The 20,038-nt window shown below is 44.9% G+C and overlaps 1 protein-coding gene across 4 annotated transcripts in view; it reads left to right on the top strand.

Moving 5' to 3' along the window:
* Window positions 1-20,038, top strand: part of GLIS3 (GLIS family zinc finger 3) — a 438,277-nt gene that overhangs the window by 354,745 nt on the left and 63,494 nt on the right. For all 4 annotated transcript variants that reach the window (XM_059411957.1, XM_059411960.1, XM_059411958.1 and 1 more), the window contains one exon: window positions 16,781-16,928. In XM_059411957.1, coding sequence (XP_059267940.1) covers window positions 16,781-16,928 — 148 coding nt within the window. The remainder of the gene's footprint in view (window positions 1-16,780; window positions 16,929-20,038) is intronic.

Here is a 20,038-nt window from a genome sequence, read left to right as displayed (position 1 = left end):
CCTCTTGAATCTTCCCAGCAGCCTCACAATTACTATTGTAACCCCATTTGAGAGATGAGAGGCCCAAGGTTCCAAGAAGCTGAATGACTTTACAAAGCACACTCAGGTGACAGGAGTACCACACCCCAGCTGAGATTTTCTGACTCTACTTCCAGTGCTCCTTTGACGCTACTGTTTTTAGTCTGGGCTGTCTGAGTTTCCACCATGGGAAATTGTGTAACTCGTCAAGTTGTTGTGGGAGGATCATCTTCGGAAGCTCTAGACCGGCCGGCCCTCTGTTAGATGGCGGCCTGGCCCCCTGACAGAGACCCTGCCCCTAGAAGGCCCCCATGTTTGGCAGCATCTGCCTCAAAATTCTCTAAACCTTCCTTCCGGTGGCTGGAGCTAACAGGGCCATCCAGGTGGGCAACTCTGAGCCCACACAGATACCCTCCATTTCTGTCCTTCAGGGGGCTCTCTTTCATCCTATCTCCCATATGTGGGATCGCCTATGTGCCCTAATGAGCCATGGAACACATGGCTATGGGATCATTCTAGAGTCCTGTAGGCAGGCCCTAATTCCAGGAGAGTGCCCAGTGAGCAGATGGCTAGAACACTCTTTAAGTGAATCATTTGAGATTGGACCTCTAGTGTGATGTGGACATGCTGACTTGTAGCGACTCAAGTTGATGATAGAGTCAGGAAGGAATCCTGCAAAAGCATTTGGTCCAGTGCCCTGCACAGCTAGAGATGGTTCTGTAGGTGGCAGGCACCATAAGGGCTCTGAGATTTGACCCTGCGTGCACGTTAGTAAGTTAGCCAACTCCAGCTTCATGGATGCTGGTGGCAGACAAAAGGAGAATTTATTACTCATAGCAATCGCAGTAGACAGAATATTCTCATTTTCTTGTGCCAGTTTCTTTAAGTGACACAGAGAGTGCCAGGCAGCATTTGTGCACTCAGTGGACCATGTTACAAGAGGGAAATTCTGAGCACAGGGAACCCAAATCCTTTATAATGAATGAAAGCACACCTGACCTTTGGTTTGGGAAAAGATGATCCTGGTCAACCTTCCAAAGCTGTTTAGTGTAGAAACATCCGTGAAAGAGCACCCGGAGAGGCCGTCAGTGCTTCTGCTCCCAAGATGCGGAGACCCGAGAGCCTCAGGGGACCGTGCCTTTCGGCAGTAAGCTCCGCTCGCCCCCTCTTGACTGCAGGCGGACAAGAAGAGCAGGACCCTGGTGTGGCCATGCACTGTCGGAGTTGTCCCCAAGCATAAGTGGCTTCTCAAAGAAAAGACTGAAGCCAGGAAAGAAGGAACGTGGGTGTTGGGAAAGACACACTTCTGTACCCTGTGGGTCTGCATGTAACTCTCTCCATTTCCATTCAAGTTTACTTCAGAAATTGCAGAGCACCCCCACGCAGCACCGTTCGTCTCATGGTTTGCTATGGGAGCTGCTCACCTGTACTTACAGCACCCCCTCCTCTAGCCTGTACTACGGGGCTCAGAGTGTCACCATCACAATGGTTCTACTTGGGAGATTGTCTCCAGAAGACCCCCGTATGCTTTTGTTTGGTTAAATGGCAAAGGTGACGCACAGCCCCTTCACTCCCATTGATATGTCGAGATGGCTCCAATGACAGGATTTCAAGTAGCATCTCTGTCCGTCCGTGGATCATGGCTCAGAGGAAGTGAGAAATGACGAGGATATCCAGACCTCAGGGAGATAGTTTCAATAGGCTGTTTGAAACTACTGGATGTCGGGGACACGAAAAACCAAGCATCAAGAAAAAAAAAATGAATGAGGAGGGGTGGTGTATTCGAAGTCATTCCATAGCTTATCCTGGATCCCATCCTGCTATTGGACTTGAAGAATAGAATCTTAAAATGGAGTTTTACTCTTCCATCTCCTTCATTTTCCTTGGCTTTGTAAAGGAATGTAGGCAGTATATTCTAAAATGGATGTCAGGGGAGTGTTAAAGGAGCAACTCACACACACTTGTGTTTGCTCTCTTGGCACTGTCACCCTCCTGGACGCCCAGCTCAGCCTCCGCTCTGTGCACCATCCACACCAATGTCTTCAGCCCTGGGGACACGTGCTGCTCACGGCCCTCGCCTCTGTGGCCACGCTCCTCTGTAGATGCTGCCGCCACGACCTCCGGTGACTTGGCTACGGAGCGAGGATATTTACGCCCGCTGTGCCTAACTGAACTTCGTGGTAGTTAAAAGGCCTGGTTTTTCATTTCCTGGCTGGTGTTTGCAATGTGAAATTGCAACACCACATCTACGTGCATTTTTGCCTTTTAAATGTTCTGTGGTGTTGCAACATTTGAGAAATTCCCAGGGATCCTTCCACTTCCTACACGCCCTGGTTTGGAAAGTCAGGTCGGACTCACCATGTCAGAGTCGCCTTCCTGAGACCCTGCCGGCGTAATCCTGATTTCGCACTGCGTGGCCTGACGTGGTCCCTGTGCTGTTTTGCAGCTCAGGCTTCACTCTTGAGGACACCAATACAAAGACAAAGAAAATACTTTTTTTTTTTTTTAATGTTAGCTTCTTCTTCCAAGAGCAATTGAACTGAAACTACTGTCCCTATTGTTTTCTGTGAAGTCTCATTTAAAATATTTTATTAATGCAAAGACGTGCGCATTCAGGGCTAAGGACCAGTGAACAGTAGCCATAGCAACCGGGAAGCCATTGGGAGGAGAAAAAAATGCAGTAAAGAGTAAGTGTTTTAATCCTTAACTTTAATCCCTTTACTTCCTGTTCTCAAAATGAAATATAAATCAGGCACCATGGAGTGCTGCGATTTTTCTCTGAAAGGGATGTTGGCCAAAGAGGATTAGGAATGGACAGACGTGTTTAAGGAATTTAATCACACAATTTGTTGTCAAACTTTTGAGACCACGAGTGACCAGTTCCTTTGAGTGGCGTCAATGAGAACCAACAAAACATACTTTGAAACTGATTAGAACGTTGTCGCAGGGGGACAGCCCTGTTTGCTGTTACTGTTACAGCATTTTAGCCCAGAGTCATGCCATGAGAAACCAAGGAATTGCTTAGTCCCCCGGTGGGGAGCTTGAGGACTGTGTCAGGAGAGTCGAATAGAGATATTCTTTTGATCTTGGAAATACTAGGGGAAAATGAAGTCGCCGGTATCACGCATACTGCTTTTGCTTGGTGTCTGATTACTGTGGGAGTCTTACCAAGGATGTGCGCCTTCCATTGTCTACAGACTTTTGGGTCGTTGCTGAACAGCACAGGCTTTAGTTTCCATGGACAGTAAAACAGAATTCTCAGAAGAGTAGATAAGTATTATTTCTCAACCATATGTTCCTAAGATTTTCTTTTATATGAACTACCGCGGACTTAATTTTGGACTAAAAATAAAATTCCCAATTTTCTGTCTTTAAAGTCAGACCAAAACCATGCCCCAAACATGGGCTAAAAATATTTGTTGTTTGACTCTACAACACATCTGTCCTTCCTAGTTCTACTGGGGAGGATTATTGGGGACGATGGGAAGACATGTTTTTAATGGCACTTTTTCTTCCCCGGGCATATATATGAGTATATCTTTGATAAATTTATTTCTAGTGGACTAAAAGTTGCCAATGCACAAGGCCCTTTGCAGAGATCTGAAGTAGCTACAACTTGGGCTAGCTTCCTGCAGTGTCAAAAAGTGAAATTACTTCCAAGAATAGCATCTTCCAAGAGGGCGCTCATCATGAAGACAGGCGAGCCAACGGGAGGCCTAGAGAATGTGCGTGGAGCTACACATGGCGGACCACCGGGTCTGAAGTTCTTGCAGACCTTGAGAACGACAGTATCCACAGCGAGGCCTGCAGATGGCAGGGCATCTGGGGAAGAGAAAGAACATGGGTCTCTCGGCTTAGAGGACAGCGTGCGACGTTGACAACACCTGTTTCCGCTTCCTCGTCTCGGGCCAGTGTTCTTTCTCCCCATGTGATCAGAAACAGCAGGACTGATGTCGTCTAGGACAGAGCATCTGAGACGAGGTCCGGGCACCATGAGTGGCTGCCGGCCGCCCTCATCGTCCTCCCGTGCTTCCCTTGGACTTCTGGCTTTCCAGTCTGGGTTTCTGGGACAGGGTTGTTTTTGAGAGGAACTGGAGTTCATTGCAGGGGATGGATGGTAAGAAAGCTAAAGGATTATCCATTCCCAAGGAGGAATGGTAGATTCTGAATATGGAAAACACTTTGGCAGAGGCTGTAGAGACTTCGGGAACCTTCCAGAGGAGTCCATACTGTTCCGGGCCTGACCCTAAAGAACTTTCTGAGCCAGACATGCTTCTCATGACCAAAGAGAAGAGCTTCATGTCCCCTGCAGATCAGAGGTCCTGTGATTCATACATCACTCTGAGGCATACAGTCCTTGGACAGGAGTGAGGACATTACTTTCAGTACATGCTTCTCTGCACTGATGGAAAGAAGACCATGGGCCAGCCCTTATGTTGGTGGCATCACCCCAGGGGGACAAGGCTCTGGAGGAATATCCAGCGGTATGTGAAGTAGTCATGGGGGAACCAGGGCCGGGCTGGTCATCTGGTCACCAGGTGGTCGAAGATGCAAGTCCTTGTCCTGGCTGTGTAGGTTGTCTCAAAGGGGGCTAGAGTATGCCATTTCAGGCCCTCTCGGCTCAAAATTTCTGTGTTCTCCTTACCAAATATATGTTAGATGTTGAGTCTTTAAAAACAAGGTAGAAATTGGGATGTGTTCCCAGCCCTTCCAGATGAATGAGAGATGGGAAGTATAAATGTAACGAATTAGCATTTCCTATTGGAAGGACTGCTCATTTGCACATTCCGAGAGGCAATATATAAATGTGAATAGTATTATCTAGTGAGATTTGGCATGAACAGGGACTGAGTATTATAAGGAAATAAACTTTCCAAGTGTCTATTTTTTTTAACTTCTGTTAAGATTTCACTTGGCTGGTTCCTGTCTTATTCTTAGCGGACAATCTCGGCGCGTCTCCTTGCTTTGCTCCTCTTCCCCGCACAGTGCAGGAAGACATGATTTCATCTGTCTTTAGGGGCGGCTTTTAGGGATAAGCATGGATTAATGAGTCCTTAGCAACTATTGATTCGTTTTTTATTTATCCATTGTTCATGAATTTCCCCCCAAATTTATGGAGGACCTTTCATATAAAAAGAAGCACTGTTTTAGCTTACATGATCAAACAGACATGGTTTCTGTTTACAAAGAACTTTTTTGTCTTCTGTGACACACACACAGACTTCATTAATAAGTACTACACTGTGTAGAAAACATGGGTCCCCTCAGGGTGATAAAAATTGCCATTGCTGGGTGCCTGGGTGGCTCAGTGAGTTAAGCATCTGCCTTTGGCTCAGGTTATGATCTTGGGGTCCCGGGTTCAAGCCCTGCATCGGGTTCCCTGACAGTGGGGAGTCTGCTTCTCCTTCTGCCTCTGCTGCTCCCCTGCTTGTGTTCTCTATCTCACATAAAAATAAATAAATAAAAGCTTAAAAAAAAGAAAAAGAAAAAGAAATTGTCATTGCTATTTAAAAAGGAAGGAATGACTCTGGAATAGGAAGACCTGGAAACTTCAGGGAAGAGATGACATTGAACAGGGCCTGGCAGAGTATGAAGAGTGTGTGGTAAATATGCAGGGACTAGACGTAAGGGGACCCCAGGTGCAGGAGGCTTGTGACCAGAAGAGCAATGGGAGACCTGAACAAGCAGCATGGAGGGGACTGTCTGGGCTCTGTGTGGCTCGGAGGCATGGGACACGTGGCCACACAGCTAGAAGACAGCCAGCCTGGTGAAGCTGGGAGTCGGGGCTGCAGGCGATGCTTGCTGGAGAGTCACTAGAGGGCTGTGCAGGTGGGGAAGTGGCCTTGTCAGCGGGGCGCGTCGGGGAAATTAAACTGAGCAGGGAGCATGGGATGGATACGAGAGCAGAAAGCAAGGGTTCTCCATTGAAATGACGGCCTTCAACTTTTACAAGGAGGCATTTAAAAAAAATCGTCCAAACACTCGTGCGTGTTAAGATCAGCCTTAAATCTTTTTCAGACAATCCATTTTAATTAAAAGAAAGGAAGGAAAAAAATGAGTTCTGCTGTTGGTCTCTCCCCACATTTGTTCCACGGTAGCACCGGCTGGGGCTCTAGTCAGAGATCAATGCAAAAAGAGACAATAAGGATCCGGTAAGATGGACGGGGATGGTAATTGCGAGATAGCTGGCTGGTTTAATTAAACTTTGAGAATACTTGAATAGGAGGAAAAATGCTACACTTGACTGGATGGGCTGGAGTGCGTGTGGTCACATTAGTGCGCTGAGCCGTGGGCAGGAGGGATTTATGAAGCCGGGAGAGAAGGAAACCCTTATCGTGCACGGAGTCTTCACAGCCTCATAACCCGGCCCCAAAGGGTGAAGGCGGATGGTTTTTTGTGACCAAGTGAAATGCCTTATTAATATTTCTCTAATTGTCTTAAACATAAAATCCACCCTTCGGTGTCCTGTTCTGCTTTTGCGATGTTCCTCCAGATGTAGTCTGCATCTGCCTTTGACTGTGTCCGTTTGAGTATTGTTTTTCACTCAGGAAAAAAAAAAATCAAAAACAAAACCCTGTAAGATTCTTGATGTCAGTTTTAGAACACTGTTGACTTAGGAAGAAAATGGTGTTTTTTACAGAGATAGCAATACAGAAAAACCAAAGCTGCATGCCTTTGTGATTTCAACATCCTTTCAAAACTGAACCCCACGTCTGTCCAAGATGGCTAGATAGTGGTACCGACTTGGGTAAGTGAGGCATGGAGACAAAGTACTCACATCCCACCAGTGTCCTGAAAAGGTTTTGTGGTTGGCTTTGATTTCTGATCTATTTTGGACTTTGCTAAGAGAATGAAAGCTAGCTACATTCTTCTGAGATAGAATAATTTCATGGTGATGGTCATGTGCGAAAACTCCGCTAACGTCTCGATCCAGATACCATTTATCTGGCCCTAGACTCTATCTTCTGAGGATAAATAAGACCCCAGGGGATTCTTACTGGTATCCCTCCTAACAACCATAATCGTTTCTGCTGAGACAAATGAATTTAACTCTGTGCCTCACAAGCCAGTCTCCTCAGGTCCCATCATGTGATACCGTAATAACCCCACAGAGTTGGTGTTTTCACCCCCATTCTGCAGAGGACACTACTGAGGCCTTTCAAGGCTGAGTTACCATCATGACAAAGGCCACCTCTTCGTAGGTGGCAGAACTGAAATTTGGACTTTTGAATTTGAATTTGAATTTGATCCATCGACCCCAAAGTTTTCATTCTCATGTCTTTGTTGTCTTGCCACACTGTGGTGTGCAAAAGGAAGAGGCTGATACAAAAGGAGATACGTAGATTGGAGAAAAAGAAAATCCAAGTACACCTTATACAGTGTTATGGTGCCTCCACACCGCATAGTAATGAAGAAAAGTCAGGATAGGAATAGTAGTTGGCATTGATTGAATGCAGTATACCACGCATGAGGGGCTGTCTCAGGTTCCCTACCACTAACAACAACCTTGGACCACAACAACATCATTGTCCACATTGTACAGAGAAAACTGAACTAAGGAGATATTAACAAGTTGTTTATCATTGTCTAATATTTCCAGCAAGTAAGGAGATGAAAGCTCAAATCCAGGTGTTTTGGGTCCAAAACCTACCCTCTTTCCTTTCGTGACCACAGTTAAGCTGCTCTTGAAGTGCTTGTGAACGGCTTACGGTCAGCTTGTGCGGCGTTAAGTGGGTTTAGAGAGAACTCTGTATAGAGAGAACGCACTCGCTGGCAGGGATGGGAGATCACCTCTGGAGCCAGAGAATATTTTGGTCAAGTTTGCCTATGGCACTGAAGTGGAAAATGAAGTCTTAGCCAGCCAGCGAGAGTCAACTGAAATGCAGCCGAGAGATTCTGTACCACCCAACAGCAGCGCAGCCTTCAGGAGTTCGCCTCCCAAGGTAGAGGGCCTTCAGGAGTATGGAGCTTCCCCTGTGAAAGAAGACCTCGGGGTGTCCTTACTCGCGAGTTTCATCTGAGCCACTCTCAGCTCCATGGGACACGAAACTCAGCTGTCCCATACACTCCTCTACCTCCTTGGCCTCACTGAGTTTTGGACACATTAGGTAAGGGCTCATGTGTCCAGATGGAATGAATGAATGAATGAATGAATGAATGAATTAAGTAAATTGAATGAATGAATGGACAAAAAGAGAAGAAAGAAAGAGAGAAAGAGGGAAAGAAAGAGAGAAAAACAGAAGGAAAATGTATCATGAATTTTAAAAATGCTACTAATTCTTTTAGGCTGCATGGATAAAAGTAGAGCGTCTTGAGCCAGTGATGAGTTTGTCCTGGCCAGACGCTCGTTCAGTCTGTCCACACTGGTTTCTGTTTCCACATTTGCACACCCAGTGAGGTCCAGTGTCTAGAGGAGTTGGAGGGGTGAGTTAGAATAGTATGCTTACATGGGAGAGCAGGGGCTGACGGCTGAGGTAAGTGACTTCTGTGTGTCAGGCACTAGTAAATGCTTTCTAAATCTAGGTTATTTCTCAAAACAAGAAGGATAGCTCCTTGCTGTCATCCTGATTTTATAGAAGGGGGACTACAGGCAGGCTAGTGAACCTACCTGCCCGGGATCACACCGTCACTGAACCAGTCTGTTCCACTAAAACGCCCACACTCCTCCTGCTTCACTATCCTGTCATCTACATAAAATCTGTAGATGTTCAGTCTGGACGGAAAACTGCTACAGGAGGGCCGACACACTAAAGCACGGCCCCTCTCGGGGCTGAAATTCGCTGGTATTACAGCATTTTGAGGCTTCTCAAATATAAAGAAAGCTGTAACGTGGACTATGAGCAAAGTTACTCCGTGTGGTCTGCGGAAGAAGGGGAGAGAGAAACCCCCCATGTATGGAAATCTCGGGGACGCTGATTACAGCTGAGGTTGAGGCAGAAGGTTCTAAGGATCAGACGTATTGAACAATGGCGGACACCATGTTGTAGGGAAATGAGTCATCCAAGATGTTTAGGCAAAGCCCAAGCTGCCACCAAGATATGCAGTAATGGGGGGCAGCTCAACAGCACTCACTTAAATTTAAATTAATTAAAATTCAATTAAGTTACATTACAAGTGGTTTTCTCAGTTGCACTAGCCACATTTCAAGTGCTCATTAATCGCACGTGACTGGTGGCTGCTAATTAGTACAGAACAGAACTTGTACGATGGAAGAAGGTTCTGTTGGACAGCACTGCCATAGAGTGGGCCCATGGGAAGATTGGATCCTTGTTCGTTTTTACTCTGAAATTCTGTTTCTGTGAACAGTTGCCCTGAGTCACCATTTTTGATGGGATAACCAGCACTTTTGTTGTGTTCGTTATACTGGAATGGGTATTTCACGCCTTGTACTGAGATACACCCCAGCCTGTGTTTCTGCGTCAATATCTTGGCATATTCATTCATCAGCTATGGGCAAAAAAATGTTTGACCTTTGGAATCCTTGCTAACTAGATCGGTATCCCCTATTATAGAAATTCAGGTGCCCAAACTGGCCAGTACCTCATGTTCCCAACGAGGCTTCTCCCAGTTCTGTTTGTCTAAGTCTTCATTATCATTTCTTTTTCTTTTTGTAAGTTGGTCACTCCCAAAGGAAATGAATCTGATAGCAGATTGTTGGAGATTAATTACCTGTGATGTGCCAAAGCCACTTTATAAATGTCAGTGCTGCGGAATCCCCAGGGAGAGAATTTTTAGATTCAACTGGAAATTAATTGTAATTAATAGAATAGGTTAATTCATTGTAATTATTTTTAAGGCTTTCGGCAATGAGTCAATTCCCCAAGATCCACATTGCTCCAAGTGTCATAGAGAACGCTTGATGAGAATGTTCTGGTACTAAACCTCAACCCTCTGGAAAAAAATAATAAAATCCTACTTGTCTTTCCTTCTGGCTGAGTTTCTTCAGAAACATATTTTGGTGGCATTTCATTTCTGGAGAACAAAGGAATCCCTATAAGGTGGTGCATGAACACACACAGCCCAGATAGACTCTGCTTATTGGAGAAAGGGAAAACAAAAGGCTTTTGATTGTGCCTCATTTTCTTTGGAAGTATGTCTCACTTCAGACTAGCAGAATGCCTTTGCTCTTGGAAGAAAATGTAATGGAACTGAAAATTGAAGAATCTGGGCCTTTTTCCCTTTCCTAATTATTTCCACTTGACTCACTTAATCTTGGACGATTATTCAATCATATCTGCAATGAGAAAATGACGGGAGTAGAATTTCCGTCTCTTGTTTCGAGAGCTTATAAACATTAACAGAACAGTCTTGAACAAAAAACAAATACAAATCGCTATTGACGGTGCCTTGTTTTTATATATTAGGAAAAATCCCTGCATTGTTGGGGAAGCAGCTCAAGTTTCCAAATGTAGGAACCTTGTCGAGCCTTGATGGGTGATTTCATTATTAACGTTGAAAAACTATCATTTGGAACAAATATTTTAGAATGGGAGAGCATACAGAAGCTAAGGAGCCAATGTGTTTACTTGCACCTGGACGGGCTGAGAAACTAAGCCCAAAAATGGGTTATTGAAGCCCGGGATCATTAACACTCTAAGACTCACGGAGTGGTTTTGGAGACTCGGAGATGTCTCATTTCCTCCTAGCTCGTCTGTGAGCCTTACTGCATGGTCGTGAACATAAGGAGACATGCAACCCTAAAAATTGCTAAGAGCTAGGTCAGGGCTCCATGTGCAATAATACTTCCTGACAATCGGGTCTGTCTGAACTTGAAGCTTACTGCCAAGGTGAAGAAGCAAGTGGCCTGTGACTACAAGGAATCCAGCCCAGGCTGAGAGCCACTTACTGGGGTTGCTGCGGGGAAGTCACGTGGAAGATGAAACTTTGGCCCCAATGGTACCTGAGGCCCCTTCGAATGCTGATTATTCCTGTAAATTTGGGTTTTGTGTTTAACTTGGACTCCACAGTTACGCTTTTAGCTTTATCCATAATCACCCAGACCACCGCACTTCCAATGATCATGTTTACCGTGCCCCTGGTGTCGGGGAGGTGCGGGTCCCAAAGAGAAAGAAACTGTGCGTCTGAGCATCTCGTGAGCCCCGTTGACGGGCTCTGTGCGTTCCTGAGCCACATCTGTGGGATGTTTCCTCAGTGGCGTGCTCCTGGAAGCAGGCTGTGAGCCAAGGTTGGGGTGCGTGTGAGTTGTGAAAGAAGTGTTCCCAGGAGAATCTGGAAGAGGAAGGAGGGAAGGGGAAGAAGCAGCTGGGCAGAGAGACCCCATGGTGGGGGGTGGAGGGGGACACCGGAGCATGAAGCACATCTCAGAGTTTGTCCCACTCAGAGACAGAGGAGCATAAGAGACGGGTTCCTATGTGTGTTCAGGGTGGGGAGTGGTCTGCTGGCCGTTGGCCATCAAGTACACAGAAGTCAAAAGATAGAAACCCCAAGGCTTAGGGAGGGGGTCAGCACAGAGCTCATTGAAGTGATCAGAGGGGATTTGGGCAGAACAGCAGCAGCCTTTCCGCCCTAGTTCCAATGATCTGTACCTTCTTAAAATCTCCTTGTGTAGGGGTCCTTAAAACATGCCCACATTGTATTTTTTAGACACAGCCACACACCACTAGAGATTGGAACCTCCTATAGATAGAGCATTGTGTCTCATTCTTATCCATCTTGTGGGAGCTGGATGCTATATCCCCTCTCTGGCCCTGCCCAGCCAGGGGCCACAGAATTTTGGAAGTTTGAAGGGCAGTCAGTAAGTTAGCAGGTCCTCCTGGGCTTTACAATACAATTGTGCAGACTCAGCTCATAACAGGAAACAAGACTCCCTGTACCATGGAGTCCGGTGGGGGGGTGGGGGCGGCCTGGTTGGAAAAGGTTCCACTCATCCAGGCCCTACACAGGGTCTTGGGGAAGCTACTTTGGGAGAACACGGGCCATCCCGGGCAGGAGGAGTGTGCAGCCATGATAAATGGGATGTTTGCAGACAGCAAGGCAGTGTTCCAGGAGCTCTCTTTCTAGAACTCTCTTCCTCTCAATAGGCACTTAACTAATTTCCCCAGCTCCTTTGCTCAAGTATATCCTTCCAGTGAGGCCACAGTTCTTCCCTGTGTACCTGGACCAGCGACCCGTTCTCTTTTTCTCGTTTTTTCTATAGCAGTCACTACCTTCTAGGAAATTTACTTATCTGGCTAGTTTGTTTCACTGCTCTAGAGTGTGAGCTCCTCAGGGGGCATGTTCGTCTGCTCCAGTTGCTGGTGTGTGTCGGGCCACTAGAACACTGCCTGGCATATGGCTGAGGCCCAGGAAGTGGTTTTGCAGTGCCTGGGTGAGGAGGATAAAGGAAGACAGTGAGCTGGTACTCACGGGGCTCGGTTAGGGCCACAGAGTTGGTATAAGTCAGGATGCTTGGGGCTGGGCAACACAGCAGTCAGTCCTTTCAAACAGACGAATTGATGATTAGTGGGTTGAAATGTCACTTCTTTCTATAAAGACCAGTAAAGTTTCTTTCCATGTAGGGCAAGTTCTTTGCTATCTCCTAAGGGCAGGTGATTAGATGGTACTGAAAAATTTTTAACTCTTATTATTCCTGTGAAAGGAGACAAAAATCCAAGTTGTTTTAAGACATGAATCTCATATAACCGTTTCTTGTGGTGAGGTCTGCAAGGAGACAGAATAAGAAATGGTTACATGAGGTTCATGTCTTAAAGACAATTTGGTTTTTATAATTCTGAATTTCTACAAGACATTTCCTGTGCCCGGAACCAGAACCATCTCAACTCTCCTCATCAGGATTTGAAGAGAACAGTGGCTCTGAAAGTGCTGTCCCTAGACCAACAGCGTCATCCTCACCTGGGACTTTATTAGATATGCAACCCAGATGATTGGGTCAGAGGCCCTGCAGTAGGGCCCCAGGTGACTCTGCCACATGCCCAGGCTGGAGAACCATAGTTAGAGGTCATCCCCTATTGGGAAAATTTCGTTCTATCTTCTTTACATTCCTAGCAGCTAAGAACATGTTGAAACATACATTATGTAATTTGTTGTATATAAATAGTTGGGTTTCTTACTCCAGATATAAAACTACTATATGGAAGGACATCCCTCCCAGGAGATCCTTCTGTATCTCCCTGCCTCGCCCTTTAGATAATTCCTGGACTTGAGAATGTTTAAGAGCCGTAAATGTTCTGGAAGACCCTTTCCTAGTCTAATAATCTGGGCCAGAGAGGGTAATACTGAACTTACACATCATTACTGCATTTTTATGCATATGGCCTGTCTTTGGAAATTATGCATAAGTTCCCCAAGGCTTGTTTGATTTAAGAAGCACTTTCTAGAACCATGCCTAATCCCAGAGAAAACCAAATTAACGCTCCCCACAAAGTCGTATGGAATCACCCTCTTAGGAACCATGAATAGTTGTTGAAGCTAAGGAAAAGTTGTCTGCTTTTGACTCTGAGAGTGTCCATGGCCATGAAATTCCTTGGAAAGACAGCATCAGTACTGATAACTATAAAACCCTAGAGTAATAGAAAGCAGAGAGACATTCATGTCTATGCTCAATAGAACATATGGGTCCCAGATCACATTGTAACAACGAAATATAAATTAAAAGTGATCACCAGAACTCATTCGAAGCCTTGATTTTTTTCCAGTTTTTCTTACGCGGCATGTGTTAGGTTAGTACCAAAATAACAAACATACCTTCCAAAAGCCCTGAGAGGGTTAGCCATTAATTCAGATGGTCTTGGTCAGAGACCAATGTGGCAGAGCTGAGGAAATTATAATGTAATTACGGCTAGTTCATGAACATGTGTTAAATGCTCTTTTCTAATGCTTGGGGTCACTATGCCGTTTTCGTTTTCTTGGACTAAGACTTGGACATGTGTTTGTCTCTTTACGGAGCTTGTTGGGATCCAAGAAATGCTAAAGTTACGGAGTAGTAGCTTACTGATGTTGTGTGTGCGTCTTGTTTTCTCTGTGATCAGAGTATGGGTCACAGTCATTGTCTGTACTGTGCTGGTGTAGTTAACCACTGGCTCTCCAGATGAAAAAAGCCCAATTTGTAGCATTTGACAGTCTCTCAGGTGGAAATAGTCTCATCATGACCAATTTCAAGCTCTCAGTTTGACATCATTGCGTGGGGAATTTGGGAAAGATACACATGGATGGCACTCTTGGATTGGTGCAAGCCAGCTCAACACATCATTGGAATGTAGAAAATATGGAAACCAGAGGAAAGGAATTAAAAAAAAAAAAAAAAAAGACATAATGTTGCTGCTGCTGCTGGGAACATAAATGAGTTTTAAAATTGGATTGGGTGGTTCAGTGGGTTGGGCCTCTGCCTTCGGCTCAGGTCGTGATCTCAGGGTCCTGGGATTGAGTCCCGCATCGGGCTCTCTGCTCGGTGGGGAGCCTGCTTCCTCCTCTCTCTCTCTCTCTCTCTGCCTACTTGTGATCTCTGTCAAATAAATAAATAATCTTTTTAAAAATAAATAATTAAATAAAATTGGATTTTGTACTTCCTTACCATATTTTGTCTATGTGCTTTATGTAATGATCATTATATATATATATATATATATATATTTCCAGATATATATATATATATATATATATAATTTTGTGTTTTCCTTTTATCTCCATGGGCTTCAGTTTAATGGTTGACCAAGAGTCCTTCAAATTGGTGTAAGATCATTTATTAGCCTTAGTTGGGGACATTTAAGTAATGTTCCCTAATTATGAATATTGCTACAAATAATGCTGTGTATTATTTAAAAATCGGATATAAATCTTCCTTCCCCTCTCTGGCTATTTCCTTAAGACAGATTCTAAGATTAAATGATCTCAGTTATGCTTCTTAAAAAAGTATTTCCAGATAACGTCTAGAAAGTTTGTGCTAGAAGGTATACTCCTTCCAACAACTTTTATGAATGCCTCTCTCACTGTACCTTCACTACCACTCCTTCTTTTTTAAAAGTTTTATTAGTTTGGTAAGGTTTTTTAAAGTTTTGACATTGCATTTCCTTGCAAGCATGCTGAACATCCTTTATGCTCATTTATATTTCTCCTTCTAAAAATCTTTTTTCTCCGTATCAAGGGCTGCACAGTGAGGCAGACCCGCCTCCCTCACTGGGTCATTTCCGGGCTTCTAAGAGCCTGCAGGGATCTGGCCCGCCCTTTCCTGGTTCTAAGGAACGTACCCCCACCCCCTCCACATCACTGCTTCCATCTTGTTTCCCTTCTCCAGGCCCCAGGCTTGGCCCATCTAGTCTTATTTCTTCTCTGACCATCCAGGTGCACTGTGGGACTGGTGGGCTCTTGCCCCACGAATCTGCAGGACTTCTGCCCTTCCTCCTTTCCAAGCTCTTTACAAGGGCCCTCTCCAAGAGGCTTCCCCAGCTCCTCCGCCCAAGGTTGTTTTCCCTCCTCTTGCTCTTGTCTCCCTGCCCTGCTCTGTGCTTCCCCACAGCGTCAGCTGCCTCCGACATGGGGTACTATAGGTGCTCACGGGCTCCCTCCCCTCTAGAGCAGACGTTCTGTATCACAGTGGTCCTAGAGCCTGGAGGAGCATCTGACGCTCCATGAGTCCTCGTTGGGTGAGTCCGTGTACACCAGCCATGCAGCTGAAGGTTCAGATTTGTCTGGATAAAAGCAAAATCAACTCCTATGCTCTCTTGAAATACTGAGGATGCTAACTATTTGCAGTATCCATAACAGGTATTGTTCTATATTTTTAAGGTATTATGTTTTTATGGAAGCAGAAGGTTGATATTATTCTATACCTAAACCTCTCATTATGATTTTTCCCCATTCAAATTACACTCACAATTCTTTTTCATAAAGAAATCAGATAAATTTGGCCTATTCTTTATTCTTACATTTTTACGGCTTGATTTTTTTTTTCTTACATGAAACTCTTTAATATATAAAGAATTACTTTGTTACTGTGATAAAATGAAGATCTAAATTAGGTCGGCCTTTTTTTTTTTTTTTTCCATGTAACTACTGTTGGGTTTTTGTTGCTGCTAATGACAACCTGAGTTTTGCTTTTAATTATGCTCTGTCGTATTTAAAAACTTAACCTATGTATTTTCCTCTCATGTACAATCGATAGGCACCAGATCTCAATGGATATTTCTCAGTTATCTCCAAGATATTTTCCTGGTCCTATGTCTGTATTTTAAATGCACCTTCAGGGGCATCTGCGTGGCTCAGTGGATTAAGCCTCTGCTTTCGGCTCAGGTCATGATCTCAGGGTCCTGGGATCGAGTCCCCCATTAGGCTCTCTGCTCAACAGGGATCCTGCTTCCCTCTCTCTCTATGGCTGCCTCTCTGCCTACTTGTGATTTCTGTCTATCAAATAAATAAATAAAATCTTTAAAAAAAAAAAAAGCACCTTCGAATCTGGACCGAATATTTTTGAATTTGTTTTTGTTATCACTACAAGTTCCGATTAGATACAGAGCAAATAAAAGGAAGCATAATAGGAAACTGGGTTCCCAGAAGTAGAAACTTCAAAGAGTGGAGTCCAGTCCTTCTCCAGCTGCACTTTCCAGAATCCCCTGCCAGGTGTTATCAGGATTGGCGAAGTAACCATCATCGACTCTCTGTGAAGCCCAATGCCTGACCCACCACTGTTGCTTAATAAATACTTGCGAATTGCATTGCATTGAACCTTAGGACATGATGCCTTTCCCCAGAGGTACTCTGAGGGACAGCTTTCCTTTCTGACATGTCTTCTGTTTTCTCCATCTCTTAGTTGCGATCCAGCGCAGAACTCCACCCCGACCTGCTCTCGGACTGCCTCACCGTGCAGCCCCTGCAGTCGGCCCCCTCCCCGCACGACGCTGCTGCTGCTGACGGGGCCGTGGGATGCTCCCCCGGGCCGGGGCCTGACCTCTATCCAGGTAACCACAGCAGAGGCCGCGTCAGCTGTCCCCTTCTAGGCCCTTCGCTCTGGCTCAAGGAAACACTCACATGAGAACGGTTCTCCTAAGATCATCTGTAGTTTGCTTTCTCAACGAGCTACAAGTTGGCCCCTCCCCACTTCCCATCTGATTCCTGAGCTGAGTTGGCAGAAGACTGTTTTTTCTCCTAAAGAGACACAGTCAAATAATGCATTAGCTCTTGTAGTTCTGGGCTTCTGCCCAAAGTCCAGTGTGCCCGGCTCGCCCAGGTGTCTTAAATTTATTAACTTGATTGAGACCCAAAGGAAATGTTTCCCCCTTACTCAAGTAACAGGCTGCATGTGGATTTCTTAATGGAACAGTTACTGTCATGTTTGCATTTCAAAAGGAAGCCCCAGGTCTCTAAGAAAAGTCTCCCATCAGTCAGCCACCATGTAAGAAGGGTTTGTCAGCTACCGGGTGGGGGGAGGGGAGGCGCTCCCAGACTAGTGTCCTTCTGCTCACGTTTGAAGAACAGGGGACTCTAGATTTGGAAAATTTCATCTATGCAAAGAAAACTAGGAAAGGATTAATACTCAATAAGGAAGTTATTTTTTTTTTCGTTTACTCTGTTAGGCCAGATTTTTGTCCATTTTCCACTCTCTATAATGATTCTGTACTTGTGCAAACATAATTGGTGTCTTCCTCACATGTGGAAAGCTCTTACTGTCATGCTATGAATATGAAAGCAAAAGTCCCACCAGCTCCACACTCCAGACGATGGGGATTTTCTATTATCTGTGGATCGCAGGTCCCCCTGGCACCCCCATCTGATTCCCAGAGTCAGGTTTTGGCAGCAAATTGGGTTTTTTCCCTCTTTTTAAAGGCACTAATAAGCCATAGAGAATTAAGAAGTTATTGATGCATAACGCCGGAATACAAAAAGTCATGCTTCTGTAACTTTTTTAACTTTCCAGTTCTCAGCTGATCTGAAAGCAGGGAAAAGGGCTGTAGGCAAATATTTTTTTTTTTCTAAAGATTTTATTTATTTATTTGACAGAGAGAGAGATCACAAGCAGGCAGAGAGTCAGGCAGAGAGAAAGGGGGAAGCAGGCTCCCTGCTGAGCAGAGAGCCCAATGTGGGGCTCGATTCCAGGACCCTGAGATCATGACCTGAGCCAAAGGCAGCAGCTTAATCCACTGAGCCACCCAGGCATTCCCCGTAAGCAAATATTTTGAGAGGGTCTGTCAAGACATCCTTAATGTTGTCCCATTGGTGAGTTGCTCCAGGTACATTTTCTTAGAGAAAAGCAAGTCTCTGCCTTTCAAAACCCTAGGAGAAGGGCAGACCACATCTTACAGAGGTTTGGGGTGCAGGTACATACACATGAGATATACCAAAGCACAATGTTATCAACTCACGTAAATATTTTGTATTAGATATATACATGAGAAAGCGTGACTCGTTTTTGTTTGCACATATGTCTGTTTGATTTGCCAAATATTTGATATGTGAACACTTATTCTCGCACATTTAATTAACAATCGGTTTACAGCAGTCTATACAACATTTCCCTGGTTACTTCAGTCCAGAAATCCATGATCTTCCTAAGGACCTGGTACCCGGCAGTTAAGAGTCCAAGCTAACCAGACTTGATTGAAGAACAGCCTGACGTCTAATGTTGGTGGTTTCTCAGAATGGGCTAGTCTCGCTGCACTCCCACTTGGGGTTTGGAAAGTGTGGCTGTCTCTATCTGTGGAAAACCTTAGTACTTTCGCTGTGTGTGTAGCTGACTTTCAGAACTTAGGAGTCTCACTTCTCTTGGTGTGTGCTTTGTACGGCTAGCAGTGTTGTTCCTTTTTTTTTTTTTTTTTTTTTAATGTTGAACCAGCTTTGTCAATCCAGACAGATTTCCTTTTTTTGTTCACGACACTTTTTTTTCTGTATTGGGTCTTCAAAACGACGATGGGCTCTTAGCTTCACACCTCCAGCCGCAGCAGGCAAGCTGCCACAATGGGCGAGGAGCCTGCGTCGTCGCAGTGTCAACAGAGCGTCTTCAGAGTGCCTGGAATTTTCTGTTATTCTGGGAACATTTGAAGCAGGCAGGTGGCCATGCTCTTGAACCCTGTTCTTGGAATTTTACTTCTCGAGTCAGTGTGTAGCTGAAAGTTTATCTTGCCTACTTCTCTCCTCTTTCCTTTCTCCCTCGGGCTCTATTTCACTTTCTTTGTTCTTGCCTTTTTGAAAACTTGATTAAGTCCTCTGTTTTGCTGAATACACAGCAAACCCAGAGAAGAACCAAGCAGGAGGAAAAACTACAAAACAAAAACATGTTAAACCTTCCTTCTAAAGTTCTAGAAATGCACGTGCCGGGAGTGCATGTTTCTGTGGGTTTCAGACCTGTACCAAAGACCTATGGAAAGAAGCCAAACAGTGAAAAATGCCACAGGAAAATGAAGCTGTTCATCAATTAGTTAAATGTGAACTCTGAGGTGTTAAGGCAATTTGACAAAGATTAAGAGTTGGCTGGATGTAGGAGTGCTTGGAGCCATTCCTTTTACCTTCTGCCACACAAAGTCAAGAAAATATTTGTTTAATGATTGTCAAGCACTTATACTTCTAAGTGCTAGTGAATTGATTTATCGTAAAAATATTTGGTCGGAAACCCTTTGAGTCCGTGTGGTTGTAGGATCAGAAGCAGGTTCAAGGTGGACACTAAGACGTTTTAGAAACCACACGACTGAAGACTCGTAGTTCGAAGAAGTCACAGTTTTGAAATGGACATTTTTAGTGGGTCGGTAAACAGCAGTCTGTGAGATTCCAAGAGAGGGGGAGTTTGCAGAGCACTAGGAAGAACAGGGAAGGTGTCACTTCTGACACACACAAATCTTACAAGTCTCCTACCATGCTGACTTCCCTTACGGAGACCGTTTTCAGTTGATGAGACAGAATTTGATTAGGAAGGGTCGCCGGAAAAGACTTGCATTTCTGTGAAAGAAAACAGGGCTCCCGGGTCAAGCAGGTAAAATATCAGTTGAGGCCGCGCTGAGGGCTACTTTACACTGAGGCATTTACTTGCCTACTATTCTGAAAACCCCAGGGCTCCCAGACCCGATCCTGAGCTCACCGG

This window comes from Mustela nigripes, chromosome 9, assembly GCF_022355385.1.
Source record: "Mustela nigripes isolate SB6536 chromosome 9, MUSNIG.SB6536, whole genome shotgun sequence".
NCBI classification, from domain to species: domain Eukaryota; kingdom Metazoa; phylum Chordata; class Mammalia; order Carnivora; family Mustelidae; genus Mustela; species Mustela nigripes.
This window is presented reverse-complemented; position numbering and strand designations above follow the sequence as displayed.